Below are 16,451 nucleotides of genomic sequence, written 5' to 3' on the forward strand. Positions count from 1 at the left end.
GTTCTGCACCATGCAGCCAAATATCCCATACGTCTCTAGACTAGACTGCATTGTAGATAACAGTGACTTTGTGTTTTCAGTGTGATGGCTTGTTCTTCCCACCCTGAAAAAAAGTCACATTCACTCAAACACGTAAGAAGACTTTTATAAAAATAAAATTTACATTAACTATTCCGCACAACTTCATAGTTGTTTATAAAAACTCAATTGAATTTGATATTAAAAATATTTTAAGGTATCTGATAATTCAAACATTTTACTCATTGGATATCCTAGGATAGTTAGCCTTTGAACATTTATTTTTACAAGTATAATTAGAGAGAAGAAAATTAGTGTTCATGTGGTTTCCGTCCTTCAAAGAAGAAAGTCATTATGACAGCATAAAGAAAATAGCTGAATAGGATAATGAACGTGCAGCCCACTGGCCCAATAGAAAACCAGGATGCAATGAAGTACAGCATTAGCAAGGAAATAAGAGTCCTGTAGCTAGCCAGAAACCTCAGACTGATTCTTGGTCCCCAGTTCTGGTTTGTTCTGTCCTTCAGCACAGGACTATACCTGATTTTGTGTACGAAGTGAGGGTTTGTAAGATGGTAGCAACAAAATCTGCCAATAAAATCTTCCCTGGAGCAAAGCGCAACCATCTGCTCAGCAAACTGAGGGAAGAAAAGTTTAAATGTTAGTATTCTACTGCAACTAATGGTATAAAGTAAGCATCACTTTATTTTACAGTTTTCTTCATTTGTAGCATGAATGTATAGGGGGAAAGTGTTAAAGGAAATTTTAAGAACGTATCAAATACACTAAAAGCAATTCTTCTATTTAACTCTGGACTTCCATTGAGTCTATAATGCCTATATATAATGCCTATAGGAAGGAAAAGACTTGCTTTATCCTGATTTAGGAATATTAACTCTTAATTATATTCTCCTTGCTCAAACATAAAGATACATTTAAAATATTCTGAGTGTTTTGTGTAAGGAAAGCAAAAATGAGAGGTAAACTAGCAGGCTTAATGCTATTAGGAAATATTTATGCACACATCCATTATTAGTATATACCACTGCACACCCACAATAAAGGGGAGAGTGCAAGAACAAATCAAGCATCGTATGTGCAGCTGTAATAAAGAACAGGAATTTGCAGGAAAGACAGTGCTGTACTTACCCTTTCATTAAGTGCTGAGGATAAGCGATACAGGAGGCGGACAAGAGTGGCATTTTCATAACTGCGTATGGGCTGAAGCTCAGTATCCCCTTGATACTGCACATCAAATCTACGTAAGCCATTTATCATCTAGAAGTGAAAAAATAAACCCTGTATAGTGTAGCTCCCACTGAAATGCCTTTATACCGGCAGCTTTCTCACTCCCAGAAAAATTACATTTCTTGTGATGTAGGACAACTTGTTTTCTCAAGAACAAGCTAGGGCAGCAGTATGGAATCATTCTCCTCTCACCTGGTACCGGCCAAGGGGTGTAAGAATGAGGCCATCCTCACTTTCAATGCAGTCTGGAAGCTGTTTTTTTCCATTCTCATCTTGAGCAGTCCCACACTTCATCATCATCTGGGTCAGCTGGGCTTCATTCAGCTATTGAAGAATGACACAGTGTTAAAGTACATTTTTAGAAGATCTGTTTCATTAATCTCTCCTTTCACAAACTCCTTAGCAGTGGATGCCTTTGACAGCCAGCACAAGTACCAAGAAATCCCTAAAAGCACCTCTGTTAGAAATAAAAAGGAGATTGTCTTGATTTCCATATTTATCAAATCCCAGAGAAGTGTTCTGTTTGATATCCCCTTTCACAGGAGAGCTCCAAAATAGCTGTCTTTTCAATCAATGCTGTCATGAGCGTATGTGGCAAACAGAACTTAACCTGTTCTAAGTTTAAATAAAAAGAGAATATCTACTTCATCCTTTTATCTAGAGTTGCAGGTGCATGTTTCATTTCTTGTAGTTCTTTACCTTTAGAAGATATGGGACTGGTGTTCAAGTCTAGGCTGTGCGCTGTCTCTTTGTAGGTACAACTTAAGACTCGGGTTTCATATAAACTACAGAAGAGTCCAATAAAACGGTTACTTAAAGTGGATTTGATAATTAGAAATTCAGTTCTATTTATATTGAAATATATTTTGAAGTATTTAGGTGAAGTCAAGCCTAAATGATATTTACAGGTTTTCTGGCACAGTCACTGGATGCACTTTTGTGACTCCAAAAAATGTAAGAGAGCTAGAAGTGTATTTGAGGAATCCTGACTCTTGTTTGTACCGCCTCACTAGAATTTAAAAAGGTGTTGCATACCTTAAAGATTTGACACAAGTATTCCAGTGCCTTTTCTAAATATTCATCTGTTTTTTTGATGCTGTCTTGTCCGATTTCATCAAGGTCATTGCCTGTGTAGGAACCATTCATCTCAGATGGTGTGAACTTAAACCATGAAAAGAAGGAATGGCTAGCCATTGTCTCTGCTGAATGGTCTGATATGGATTTTGCTGTCTGCTGTGCCTGGCAGATCAGCTGAGCCAGTTTTAACACCTGAAACAAAGAAAGTAATTAAATATGAGCTGTAAAGGACCTTTAAGCATCAATATACGTGTATAAAACCATGCCTTCACAGCTGACAGAGGGAGCAAGCCCAGCAAACTTGCTCACTTAGTTCATGTTAACTTGTGCTAGGTCTGTTAGTTTTCCAATGAGATGAACATACATTCATTGCAGTTGAAATATTTAAGACATGTTTTTATTCTTTTTTCCACCTGCTTTTCCTTTTTTTCCTCTGCCTGCTAGTGTTATCAGACTGGCTGATGGATACTGCTCCACACAGTGAATCAGAAGTTCATAGTAAACATCTGAAAAGAGAAACTCACAAGTCCTTGTGTTAACTTATTTACCAAAGGGTAGGTAGATTTTTACAGCTGTGCAGAGTGAAGTTTTCCACTCCTAACTTCTATAACATGGATGCTCAGAATTAAGAGACCACTTGTCAAAATCAAAAGATGTGACAAGATGCCTGATGCTTACCAAGTTCCTGACTTCTGTGCCAAACATCTGTTTGTACTGGAAATCCTGTCCTTCCAGGCTGTAAACATGACTTTTCACCTTAAATGAGGCATCTGTAATAGTTGGAGGCCACGATGAGAGGTAGCTTCCACCAAGTGTGGGAGTCATAAAAAGTCGGTGTTGACGATGAGGAATAACAAGTTCTGGCTCCAGGAATAACTGTTCTCCTAAAGTTTGAGAGGAGCAGTGAAGATGGTTATATGATATTCCAGGTTTTGCCTGAACAAAGTCTAGCTGCAAGGCATCTTAAGGCTGTTGGGTTAGAGTGTTTTATGTTTTCTTAAATCAGAGTGTATCTAAATGCCAACTGTACTGACAGCATTTTAAACCTATAATTAGTTTTCATTGAAGGCACTGGAGAATCACAATACTTTAATACTTGTTAAATCTTGCCTCTCCTGAATTTCCTGTTTCCTAGTTATCCTTAAGTGCAAATGTGACTAGCTGCCTACTTCTTTTGTTAAGCACAAACACACTGAGGAATATAAAACTATCTAACCCTGAGTTTAAGTAACTAAATAAGACCACTGTAACAAATACTAACTTTACTATAAACACCTAATGCTGTGTTCTTTGTTCTTCAAGGAAAATTTGTGGAATGAAATGTGATGGTGACTGTAGACATACTAAACCAGTATTACAAACTAACGTGAAGACGTGCAAATATTTGAATGATAAAATGGCATAAAATACAAAAGTATATCTATTCAGTACTTCTGAGGTAGGTTGGTACTTATTGAGATGAAAGAGTGAGACAGAACAGCATAAGATGTCAAAATTTACCTTTCAAGATCATTTCAGCTAGGTTGGGCTGAGCAAAGACCTTGGCTACTCGGAACACCATGAGAGCATTTTTTGGGCTGACCAAGTCTGTTCGAAGAGTTCTGTTCAAAAACCCTACAAACAGCTTAGTATACATAAGTAGGTTTTCTTGAATGAAGGCAGCCCTGTAAGGAGTACAGAATTTGTGAGTACAGCTATTTAAATAATTATTTAGGAATTCACTAAGGGAATGTTTTTATACTATCTCTGAAAAGATTAGCTGTTTGCACTGAGACAAAAGAATAATCTCAAAACAAAAGGTGTTGTAAGAAATAATTTCTGATCTTGGCAGGAAGCTAATTTACATTAGGGAATACTTCTCTGGAATCCTGGTGGTGTACTCAAGATTGCATAAACTTGAGACTTGTTTCAGACTCTCAGCTGCTTTCCTACTTACCATTTCTCTGACACGCTGCGAGGCAAGAGCTCTGCAGTTTGAGGTGGCTTTTCAGGAGCATACCTCCATGGCTGTAAGTAACTTAACCACATCTCAAGAACCTAAGCAAAAACCACACATAAAAAACAGTAAAGTCTTACCTGCACAGAAGCTGTGGGCTCTGTAAAGTTTTTTGGCTGACGTTTTGCTTTCTAAGTCTTCCTCAAAAAATGTGATATAGCTGACTGGAGCTTTATTAAGCAATACCTGTCTCTGTTACATCCTTTATTTTTCAATTCTTAATTACTTTAAATTACAACCTATTACTTTTCCTGCTTGTAGAACGTAATATTTGCAGGATCTTGCTATCATAAATGTTGTATTACTTCTGTTTCTGATATACTGTATTAGATACAATGAAGAAATCAATACCTGCAAGAATGTATCTGTTTTAAGAGTAACTACTCTTTCCAAGCAACTACCACTTCCAGTGTCAGAAAAAGCATCCACTGTTACAAAACCTATTAGTCTTTTTTTAATACATCTATACTCTTTCCCTAACATTAAATGTATGTGGTTATATAAAGAATTTCACTGCTTCAGGAAAAAAAAATAAATTACAACCAAGAGAATGGTGCTAAGCAGCAGTAATTGAGCTCTAATTTTGTCGAGTGCATTCTGAGATAAGCAGGTACATACCGCTCTGAAGGAGGCATCCAGTGGCCAGTGACCAAAGCAGTGCTGCAGAAAGATATAAAGTTTCTGCTGGACAAACCGAGGAATCACAACCCTGCAAACGGATTCAGACACAGTCAAACATATAAACCAGCAGTAAGTCTTAAAACTAACAACCCAATCCCTTCCAGAAAGATAAATACAGAAGAGACTGACTCAATTTTAGGGTTTTTTTTTCTTTTTTTCCTTAATTGAAGCTACCAGCCATTTCATTTCAACTGAAATTGATGTGTAAAACTCTCCATTAACCTTAGCTGGAATCCTGTTAGCATTTTTTTTTTTGACTTGTAGCAAAACAAGACTAGCTTAGCAGCAGAACATCTGCATTCTGAAGTTGACTTCCTATCTAACGAATATGAGAAACATTATCCATAATCTTTCACATACGTACTCCAGTACTTTGAGTAATGCACTTCTCAATTTAGCTATCAAAACAACTCCAGCATCTCACTGAAAACAGAGTTTGTCAGGCAGAAGAACTATCTGTTCCAGAGACAGAATGCTCATGCACCTACTTACCTTTTAAACTCTTCCAGTGGGCTGGCTGTGTGGGAATGGGCTGAAGGGGAGAGAGGCTCTGGTTTCAGGCTGTTACTGAAAGCATGCAGATGTTTCACCAGCAGTCTTACCACCAGCACGTGCTCTTCAGTGGGTTTAAAAGATTCCTAGATTTAAAGCAGAAGACAGGAAGAGAGTAAGCATTATACATTAACCCTCCAGGAGATAATTCAGAAAAATAGCATTTTCAGAATAGAAATTGAAACATAAATGCTCTCTTTCTTTTAGACTTTTCACTGCAGTTTGGTGCCAGGTAACTTTAGACAGACTTGCTGCCCAGGATAAACTGCATCAGGCTTCTGCCATCATCAGTTCACTACGATTGTAAGAAAAAGCACCTGCAGCATTCTAAGGCAGTGAATTTCAAGGTAGCACTCTCTATGGGTGTGCATACCTGAATAGAATCTGTGTAGATTTCAGCCAATCAGTGTCTGAAATAAGATTGTTCAGCCTTTCAATATGGTTTTAAGCTCACTGCTGTGAATGGCACAACTCTTGTTACACTCCTGGCTAATTTTCCTTAGAGTTCTCCTTACTCTGCTGGTACTCATCTGTCTTATAAGAAAGAATAATGCTAGAAAGAGTTACGCTAAGAATATGTACTGCTTCAAGTCCTGCACGATCCTGTAACTTCTAGCACTGATACAGGTAGAAGTAGCCAGGCAGGAATAGCACAAGGAGTGATGGTGAGCCACAGTGACACCGCTAACAAATGAGCGTGTGTGTGACATGGCAGGGAGATGAATGTGGTGAAAAAGGAACTAGCTCCCTAGGCCCAACACCAGAGCTGGGCTGCTGCACAGTCTGAAAATAAAGTGTTAACTCCTTTGCTACTGTAATCTGCTTTAGGAGCAGTGAACTAACCTCAATCCGCTACTGAAGGTGAATTTTAAGATACTATTTGTATTCTAAGTCTCACGGCTCTCGTATTTCTAGAAAGTCGAGCACAGTGTACATGAAACTGAAGTTACAGCTGCAAGTATAATGGAAGATGCTGGAAAAATGGATTAGTAGCAGCAAGATATTTCCAGAATGCCATAATGAAGCCATGCTGAGGTAAGATTTCTGAATACAACTCTAGGGGACTGTAGTGGAAATGCTAAGTCATGGCATGAACCAGTGATTGAGCACCTAGGGAAGGCAGGGCAGCTCAGGTGCATGCAATGTACCTGAGTGACCAGAAGGGATGGAGCCAGGATGCAGCCTTTATTTAAAGGTTGGCAGTGAAGGTGAGGGCATCTCTTGCTGGAGATCCCCTACCTACCTGAGGCCTTCCAAAGGTAAGCAGCTCATTTCCTTCATTTCTGTATCCATAGCTGCTGTATTTGGGCTTGTCCTCTGCTGTAGCCAAAGACTTTGCCACCCTGCTATCCCATTATAGCATTACAAGGATTAACTGTATTTCATACCAAAAGCCTCTGCTTCTTGACTGCTATAGCTATGTATATACATACATGCACATAACTATTGTATGTGTGTGTCCATAACCTTTTGTCTGTGATGCCTGAAGTGAGACAGATGTTCTTTTACATTTCCTATCACATCAAAAGTTTTTCTTAGGGTTTTACCACACTTTAAAGATGTCTCCAGGAAAAGAACCAAGGCTTGATAGATCAGTTAAGGTGGTACAGACAAATCTGTTCCAGTAGAGGAAGGTCAGATAACCTGTTATCAGTTCTACTGGAAGTCTTGCTTGTGTTCTTGACAGCCCCGACTATGTAGGCATGTTTTCTGGAGTCCTAAGGAGTTTAGATAAAGATGTCCAGAAGTAATCAGAAACATTTAATATCCTGCTATAGGCCAATAGGTGTTATTTTCTAGAAATTCCAGGCTCCATGTGAAAGTACCTTTGGAACCTGCAGAAATACCATTTCAGTACATGACTTCAGGTCACAATAGTTTTTTCATTTAGGAGTTATTTTTGTCCTAGCCCAGATCAGCAACACAATGAACATTACTGTTTTAAAGGTGTTTTTCCTCATAACTGTTTCCCCACTCCCTCCACCCCCCTCCCCAAACTTCAGGTTAGGCTGCAGTAGCAGCCAAGCACTATTTCCTATTTTCCTTTTTAAGCAGTATCTTGAGATTTCACAGTACTTTATACAAAAAAAAAAACAAATTTAAAAGCAGGAAAATTTCATGTAGTGCTGAAGAGCCTTGCAACATGCTAAGAGCTTTATACTGCATATGCTTAGCCCTCCCCTTTCCCAAAATGAAAACCCAATGAATAAAGGGCTGAAGTAAGGAAAGAGAAATCAGCAATCCGTTCCAACAGGAATGTTCTTGCATGCACGTTTCCTGAACAATCTGCAAGTGTACCACTTGTGTCATTTTGCAAAGCAGGACAATCAAGTTCACACTGCCACTACAAATTAGTACCATCCCCTGGCATTTCACTGTCTGAAAAACAAAATCCTCCCAAACAAACCAGGCATGAGCTACTTTCATTCTGAATTACAGCCATGCCAATTCTGATCTACTTTTCTATTCAAGGTTTGCTTAAATTATTAGTTTTTTGAGAGGCAGAAGTGTGTAATCAGTGAGGCCAGTTTGTATGTCAAAAGTTGTTAGCACAGCTGTTAACAAATGTTCTCCTACAATGCATTGCAAGAATGAATTCTAAATATGGAGCTCTCAATTAGTCCTCACACACACTAAACTTTAACTGGTTTCTTTCTCCATGACCTTTGCTAGTACCTCTCACTACCTGCTTTTACCAGAAGTTTATTATCCCTCAATAGTTTGTACTCGATCAGGTTATTAAACCATGCAGTGCCTTTTTCTACGAGCACTAGCACGCTTTGCAGATTGTAAGATGGAACAAGATTTTTAAAAAGGAAACAAAATGAAAAGATGGTAATACTTGATATGCGTGGAGGGCCTGGTAGCTGGATTGAGCAGGACTACCGTGGTGTTTACTGGAGATACTGAGTCGGTAGTGGAGAACCTCCAGCTGAGACAACAGAAACAAAAAAGGAAGGGGTGAGGGGGAAAAAGGAGAGAAGAGAGCAAGAGAAAAAAAAAAAGTGAGAATGAGCCCAAGGAAGAAGGGTATGGGGAAAAATGAACATCACAAATACAGTCACGAACAACATATCACAGTAACAACTGCAGCCACAGTATCCTCTTCTTTGTTATTTAGTAGCATGATTCCACAGCCTTTCATAGCCTTTACCAACTTGCAAATACAAGTAGGAGTGAAAGAAGTGTGGCTGTGGGCTGTTGGGTTTTTTGTTTTGTTTTTTTTTTTTGCTGTCCTTAGAGCAGGCAGTGGTACAGGATAAGGAGCTTTTCCCAAATAAACCATGGAGCTACATCAGGTCCATAAGAACAACTGATCCAAACTCTTCATTTCAGAAGCTGAAAATAGCAGCAAGGCTTTGTAGTGTTTTTTCCCCCCAAGTAGTTAGTAAATGTTCATTTTTATGCATGCTTTTTTATGCTAGTTGGAAACCTTTATTGTTTTTTTTTCCCTGCAGTGCTAGAGAAGCAGGGTTTGTGTACCAGGAAGAAACTCAAATTTATATTTTCTTCTTTCTCCCAAGGAGAAAGAAGGAGCAAAGGCTGGCTTTTCATGATGAGTGTTAGTGTGATCAATATGCTCCCAGTTCAGACAAATCCTCAGTCACCTTCTTTCTACTTAAGGGCCACCTGAGAGGTTTGCAGGTCTTGTGAATTTCCTCAGAAGAGGACATTGCTTTTACTGTTTGGGAAACATCAAGAGCACAACAAACGCAAGCAAGAGACCTAACGTACAGAGTTACGAGCTCATGCAAATAGCAGCTTGCCTTAACACTAAAATCCCAAGAAGGGGAGCAGTAGAGGCTTGCAGGATGAATTTTTTCTGACAATGTGATGGTGAACAGGATACTGTGGCAAACAGTGACACACATGTATGAAATTAATGAATGAACATAAAGCAATGTGCACTACACAGATCCCAACAACTAAACTAACTCTCCAGATCACACCTCTGCTGTCTCTGATCAGTCCTTACTCAATCTTCTCTAGTGGTATCTTTTGGTTTTATGTTGTTCTTGGAGTGGTTGAATTACTGCAAGTTCCTCAACATCTTGAGCAAATCATCTGCTGCAGCATCAGTAGCAAAAGCCTGTCATCTAACAGGTGTTCTGCATGCAGTGCTGGGGTCTGTGGCACCTGGCACTGCAAGGTCAGGAAGTGTTACATAAAGCATCAACAACTTTTTAGTAAGAGTTCATTGTGATTACTGCAAAAGGGAATAATAGGAAAAGAAATGCTGCATGCTGGGCTCTGGAACATGTGAGAAGAAAGTGAATGAAGAATGTAAGAGAACAGGGAAACAGTTGAATTAATGGAGAGAGCAGTGAAAGTCAGCATAATGAGTAGTGACAACGCAGATTTGAACCAGATCCAGAACAAATTCAAAACAGTAAAGTAATTAAGTACCTTCTCAAATTCTTTGCTACTCATTCCCATTCCCTCTCTTCTACTTGTAATGACATGAGAGTAATAAGCTTTAAGAAAAATCTATTATTCCTTGATGCACTTCATAGTAAAAATAGGATATCTGGGATTTGATTTGGCCCATCAATCTACTGGACAAAGAAAGAGCAAGTTCTGTGGAACCTCACACCACACTCCAGTACAGATATTTAATCATTTCAAGTCCCTAGTGGTGAAACAGGTCTCAGGACACAAGGACCCAGTCACTAGTTGCTCCTCCCAAACACACAGAAGGATAAATGGCATCAAGTGAATCTGCTCAGCTAGTAGTCATTTCATAAATAACATTTAGAGTGATCTTGGATTTCCAGTCAAACTTTTACTCCTAGGTTAAAACAAAACTCGTATTTCTGTGTATTCTGCTTCCTCATTTGAGGAACTACTAAGCAGACTATTCTCCTGAAATCAACCTACAAAGCTTAGTTTAAGCAACACTGACTTTGAACAGTTCTGTCCCCAATTCACATGGAACCTCTCCTCAGTCCTGCTGAGGAGTCGTCCTTCATCCACTTCTGGATACCATAAGAAATTCCTGTCCCGTTTTCAGGCATTAAAAAAGACTTCTTTTGCACATCCATGATTGCTTCTCATAAAGGATAGAAGTATCATCAGGCAGCAGTGGCCTCAAACTGCAACTTGCCACACTCACAAAGGAGCAAAAAGTGATGATTTTTCAACAGCTTTAAGCTTCTCCTAGGACTCATCTATCACCAGTTACTGTCTAAACTGTTGCTCTCTAATCAAGAGAGCATCTGAAATACAGAGGGTGAGCAAAGGAGAGAAGTTTAGCAGTCATCACTTCTGGCTTAAGCACAGCACTTGATGCACAAAGACTTGACAGACAGACAGACGAGCAAAGCACTGGTGCACAGCCATGCTGCTGGGGTTCTCAAGTGTAAAAGCTTCAGCATTAATAAGAGCTTGAAGTTTGACTGCAGTGTTAAAATTAAAGAGAACCCAGCAGCTCTTCCCCAGCAACACATACATGCTTGTTACTTTACAGCCTGGTGAAGGAGTAACATTTCTATTAATCAGCTCTCATTGCTCTTTCAAACAAGAATGAATCTTGAGTAGTTTTTATATTTTTCTCCCCTCCTACAGAAGTCCCACTAAACTCAGAAACAGTTCTAAAGATCAACATGTTCTCCTTAAAGTTCCTTTTGCATTTATAGTGCCTTTGATCTTAGCCTCCCTATCACACAGATCTTACATGCAATACTTTTAGTGGACAGGCCACCACAAACTGCTTAAAGCAGCACATTAAATGGGCAAGAACCCTGTAGCCACACAGTGCTTTTGACACCTTTTTATACTGGAAAAAAAACTATGTTGGAATACAAATGGTTACCACTTAAAACTCAAAGACAATTAGTAATCTTTCCCTTTTGAATTTGGCTTTATCCTATAAGGTGGGTACACAATTTTGTGATTTCTCGTGGTTAACAGTAATGCTGAATTGCTATTACTGCTGGAAATCAATTCCAGATTATTTTAGCAGTTATTTCACCCCAGTGCAATTTAACCTGGCTTTACGGTGGTATCTTTCTAGTCATTTAGTGCTTTGATTCTTGATATTGTTGTGGCCATCCCACAAATTCCTCTTTAAAGAAAAAACAAAAAAAACAAAAAACCACCACTACCTCTTCAGTGAAGCCAGATCTGGATGACACACTTGGAACATTTTCCATAATTGGAGAGTAGCAGTTTTGATACACTCATGTAGACACTCATTAAATTTTGTTTCCTTCACAACAGTATACCAAAAAATTCTCTACGGAAGATTTACACGAAGATAAATCAAACATCAGATGATGTACATGAACAAAATACAATCTATTACCTTGACATGAGGGGACTGCATTTTCTGATACATTTCCAGGGAATAATGATGAAGCCACATTTCAACAAAGATCTGCAAAACAAATATTTTCTCAGTGAGGGGAACAAATAATCCAGCACTTGTCAGTCACAAACTAGACCACGAAGACCATGGTAGGTCATTTGGAAACTAAGCTGTACTTGAAAATAGGCATGCAGATTTTCAGAGATGTTTCAAGTTATCATCTACTAATCAACATAAATGACTGTCGGTGTACAGTTGGCACCTGCTAAATAAACATTAGTAATTCAATTCAGCAACGTGATAAGAACTTGTTTGAGAACAACTGTTAAATCCAGATTCTCCTTTCCCTTCCCTGATGGTGAAGAGAAGCAAATTTTCTGCATTTAATCTTTGCTTAAGGCACAGAGTTGATGTAACATCTAAAAAAAGATTATATAGAGAGAATAATCAGATTTAGAAACTTCTCTGGAAAAAAATTCCTCAGTAGCAGGAAATGTGTTGTGTTTTTGTCCTCCCTTTCTCTACATCCAACCTACTTGAAGTAGTGTTTCTGATCTCCATATCTCCTGGGAAGCTGGGTCAGCATTCACAGAAGGCTGATGGGCAATGTGCCGTTTCAGCAAGCTGGTGTGATGCATGCCATAGGAAGTGAAAGGCACAGCTGGAGACCTTTAGAGATGAACAGAAATGCTGAAATCATTAAGCCTCAGTACAGAGAAATATATCATTGCTTTTGATCACTGGTTTCTTAACTGAAAAACAGCCTTTAAGAAAGAAAACTGCATAGTTGATAGCACATTTTAAAAATTCTGAATGATGCTGTAATTACAAGTCATTTTTTAAATTAAAAAAAAAATCCAACACCACATTATTACTCACACTGCATTGAGCCAGCTTGACACAGCCCTTGTTATATTCAGTAATCCTGTCTTTAAAAACAAAAATAACATTCTCCTATTGTTGTGTTTTTTCCCCTTTTCTGTTCATGTTTATGAAATGCATTCAAAATGCAATTACAAAGGGTATTACTGCTCTATGTTTTCTACATGAACATAAAACTGCTAATATTGATAGCACTCAAAATGCAGTGATCTCATTATACAGGTTTTGCTGCACGTATTTCTCTTTTCTGTTCCAAGTATAGCTAATTTTCAGACTCTCACTTTCACCATAAAGATTTCGTTTAAGTGAATATATTATTTTATTTCTGTAATTATATAACCTGTACGTAGAGGCGATAAAGAGTGGAGGTGTTAGAGATTTATTTCCAACAATCCATGCTCTTTAAGCAGTACTCTCACAGTCTGCCTCTGGCACTGCAGCCATTACCTGGGAGTTGGAGAAGGGATGGCTCCCCCAGGGTTTGAAGAAGGTGGAGGAAGGACACTTCCTTCTGTGGGTAGGAAACACTTCAGATACGTGTCCACCAAGATGAAATAAGCGCTGTTGGAAGGGCTGATATGGTGGGTGATGGGTGAGTTCTGAAACAGGCAAACAGCAAGTAGAATAACCAGTTGTCTGGGAACTGCTGCAGTGACTGTAATTAGTTTGAGAAGAGCACAGTGCTCTGTAGTGCAGGTAACAACAGAAAGAGGAACCAAACAACCAGAGAGCACTGGTTGTGATTCTGACTGTATGAAAGGTGTTACTGGTAGAAAACTCATTTGGAATCCATTCCCTGCTCCATGTTCACACATCATTGGACAGATTGCTTACTGGTACATTCCAGATGGGTATTCCATCTATCAATCGTTTCCTTAAAGAACTGAGGCAATAACAAATTCTAGGAGTACAGATAAAACTTAATTTAGTTGGACAGCCCCTCGGAAGGCTCTTAAAGTCACAAAGGACTTACACTATTTAAAATTGTGACTTACCTTCTGTGTAATCAAACTAATTGCAAAATAAAACATGTAATATTCAAACGGGTCTGGAATAACAGAGTCAAGGAACAAATAATAGAGAAAACAGGTACAGCCGTTAGATATCTGGGGATGATGACTGGACATTATATCTCCATTTTGTCATGGGCAAGTTAATTTGCTAGAGAGCTTAACAGCAAATTCAGCTTTGCCTTCTTGCTTTCCAACTGACTGAACATAACCAGTAAGTCAGAGGAATGTAAACACATCTTGCTACATATAGAGAAAGCTTGTCTCAAACAAACCCTTACAGTTGCAGCTAGATGGCTTCCAACAAATGCAATAGCAGCAAATTTAACAAGCCTTTTGGCTTATTCTGACTCTTATATCTAACTGCTGAAAGGATACTTAGAGCCAAATTCAAATCTAAACCACCAGATGAGGTAAACTGGACTTTGTTGTGGTATAAGGAGCATTCTGGTAGGACCTGCTCTTGTATTGATGCTTTCACAGGACCCTGAAAGAGAGAGTAATGGAATATCAGTTGGGATAGTCAACATACTTACAGTGCATGTTTTCGGATTCTGAAACTCTGCAGCATTCCAGCATTCTGGGAACATATCAAAATTCAGCTCAGTGGGGTGTCACTGCATTGCAGTAATTACTTGTGCAAACACACACTCTTTAGGCAACTGCCAACTTCACAGAAAATGAGTATTTCAATGCAAGAAAAAAAAAAAAAAGAAGTATTCACTAAGAATAAAGGTTGGAGTAGGAGCAGCAGCATACTGGTATCTATCTGATAGCTTTGCTAGGGTAACTGAGCTGTGGAATAACAATTATTACATAATTAATGATTCCTTTACTTAAAAACTATGGAAATATTGAGATCAACAGGATCTGGGTAACGTGGTAAGAACAGAAGAAATATAGTGAAACAACTTGGCAGATAATCATTTTTGCATAGCTGTGAAATGTTATACTTCATATCCAAAACAGCAGCTGACCTTCAGACACAAGGGCTCAAAGCACTGCCACTTCCATGCTTCCTGATGAGCATGGAAAACTAATTTCCATTCTGTTAACTGCTGTTAACCACAGTAAAGCACACCACTTTCTCTGGTGACACAAAAATCACAATGCAATGTTGTTGGTCTAGCAGAAAAACATCTAGCTGCTGACAGCCACCATCTCTTACAATGTTTATGGTTGAGAATTCTCCTCTGCAACCATTTGATGAGACATGTATGCTATAACATGACCTTGGTTTAACCTTATGTATGAAGTGTGTGCAATGTTCCAATAGCTGCAACATGTACTTTCTCTTCTTACAAATGTTTCAGTTACTCACTGGAAGATAGGAGACTGGGAAATCATATCTGTACTCTTCTGCTTGGAGCTTGTAAACAAGCTTCATCATTGGACCACTGCAAATGAAAAGAAAATACATCGTAAGCTTTCTCTTTTGTCTCACCTCTGCGATTATACGTTGGCACTACTGTAGAGAAGTTACACACTGGTTATTCATAGTACTTTTTGCTGTACTTACCTGGGATCCAGGAAATCCAAAGCCACAGAATATTCAGTAGGATTTGTTCTTCCTTGCAAACAGCGAAGGTTCCAGCCCACGATGACACCGTCCAGGCTACCAAAAATGCTCTCCACCAACCACGGGAAAATGCCATGTAGTTCCTTCCAGGAGAACAGACACCAAGAGCTAGAGCATTTATGATTCCTTACTCAAAGAATCTCTATTGCAGGCTTCAGAACACACAGAGATACTTTCTGCCAGCTATTAACAGCACAGGATTAGTTACTACTGCTTCCAGATTACTACTGGTTATTGATCATTCAGTTTCCAATCAAAATAATTTGTCTTCTGTTCCAACTGGAGTTGCCACAACACCAATCAGCAGCACGCCACTGTAAAAGGTAGATGAGTTTGAAAGGCATAAATAAAGCACAGTCAACTGAACCTGCCCTTTGTTCAACACTTGGGAAATGCCCACTGTTTCACCTGAGATCCCCAGAAGGAAAAACTCTTCTACAGTAAGGGTGGTGAGGCACTGGAACGCATTACCTAGTGTTGTGGTTGAAGCCTCATCTTTGGAGACTTTCACAGCAAGGCTGGATAAGGCTGTGGGCAACCTGATCCAGCTGTGGTGCCCCTATTGATTGCAAGGGAGTTGGACTGATGGCCCTCAGAGGTCCCTTCCAACTCTAAAGTTGAACTAACGCTTGGAAAGAGTAATAGGAACAAAGACAACTGTAACCCAGAGAGAGCCCCGGGGGCTGTGCTGGGCAGTACGCTCCTGGGAAGGCTGCAGCTACTCACCTTGGCAGGAAACTCCTCTATCACCGTTTCCAGATCGTGGCACCTCTGAGCAAACGGTTTGTTGACGCAGTCCGCCTTCAGCGTGGCCTGTTATAAGTTACACAAGAATCAGATCCCGGTGCGAAGAAGAGCAACGCTTACCACGGCACTAAACCCCATTACACTGCTCCCCACGAAGCACCACGGCTCAGCGCTGATAACTTCACCCCAGCCTTCAGCCCCGCCCCACGCACCAGCAGAAAGCTGGGCTGCTGCAGGTACGGGCCAGCCATGTTTCCCAGCCGGGCCTCCCGCCGCGCTTCAGCCGTCGCAGTTCGTTTGCGTCATCGTTCATCCGGCGCGCAGTGATGACGTCAGCGTCACACGCGCACCCCC

The 16,451-nt window shown here is 39.6% G+C and overlaps 1 protein-coding gene across 1 annotated transcript; it reads right to left on the minus strand.

Annotated features, from left to right (window-relative positions):
• Positions 1-124: 124 nt before the first annotated feature.
• On the minus strand, positions 125-16,410 carry SMPD4 (sphingomyelin phosphodiesterase 4). Its single transcript, XM_003211050.3, is given in 20 exon segments — positions 125-656; positions 1,168-1,296; positions 1,459-1,590; positions 2,302-2,535; positions 3,022-3,227; positions 3,844-4,007; positions 4,280-4,380; positions 4,958-5,048; positions 5,513-5,658; positions 8,415-8,504; positions 11,877-11,948; positions 12,416-12,548; positions 13,209-13,360; positions 13,757-13,809; positions 14,150-14,258; positions 15,093-15,168; positions 15,291-15,433; positions 16,077-16,163; positions 16,310-16,389; positions 16,392-16,410. Coding segments are annotated over 20 exon segments (2,544 nt in total). The 3' UTR covers positions 125-329.
• Positions 16,411-16,451: the final 41 nt, after the last annotated feature.

This window comes from Meleagris gallopavo, chromosome 17, assembly GCF_000146605.3.
Source record: "Meleagris gallopavo isolate NT-WF06-2002-E0010 breed Aviagen turkey brand Nicholas breeding stock chromosome 17, Turkey_5.1, whole genome shotgun sequence".
Lineage (NCBI taxonomy): Eukaryota > Metazoa > Chordata > Aves > Galliformes > Phasianidae > Meleagris > Meleagris gallopavo.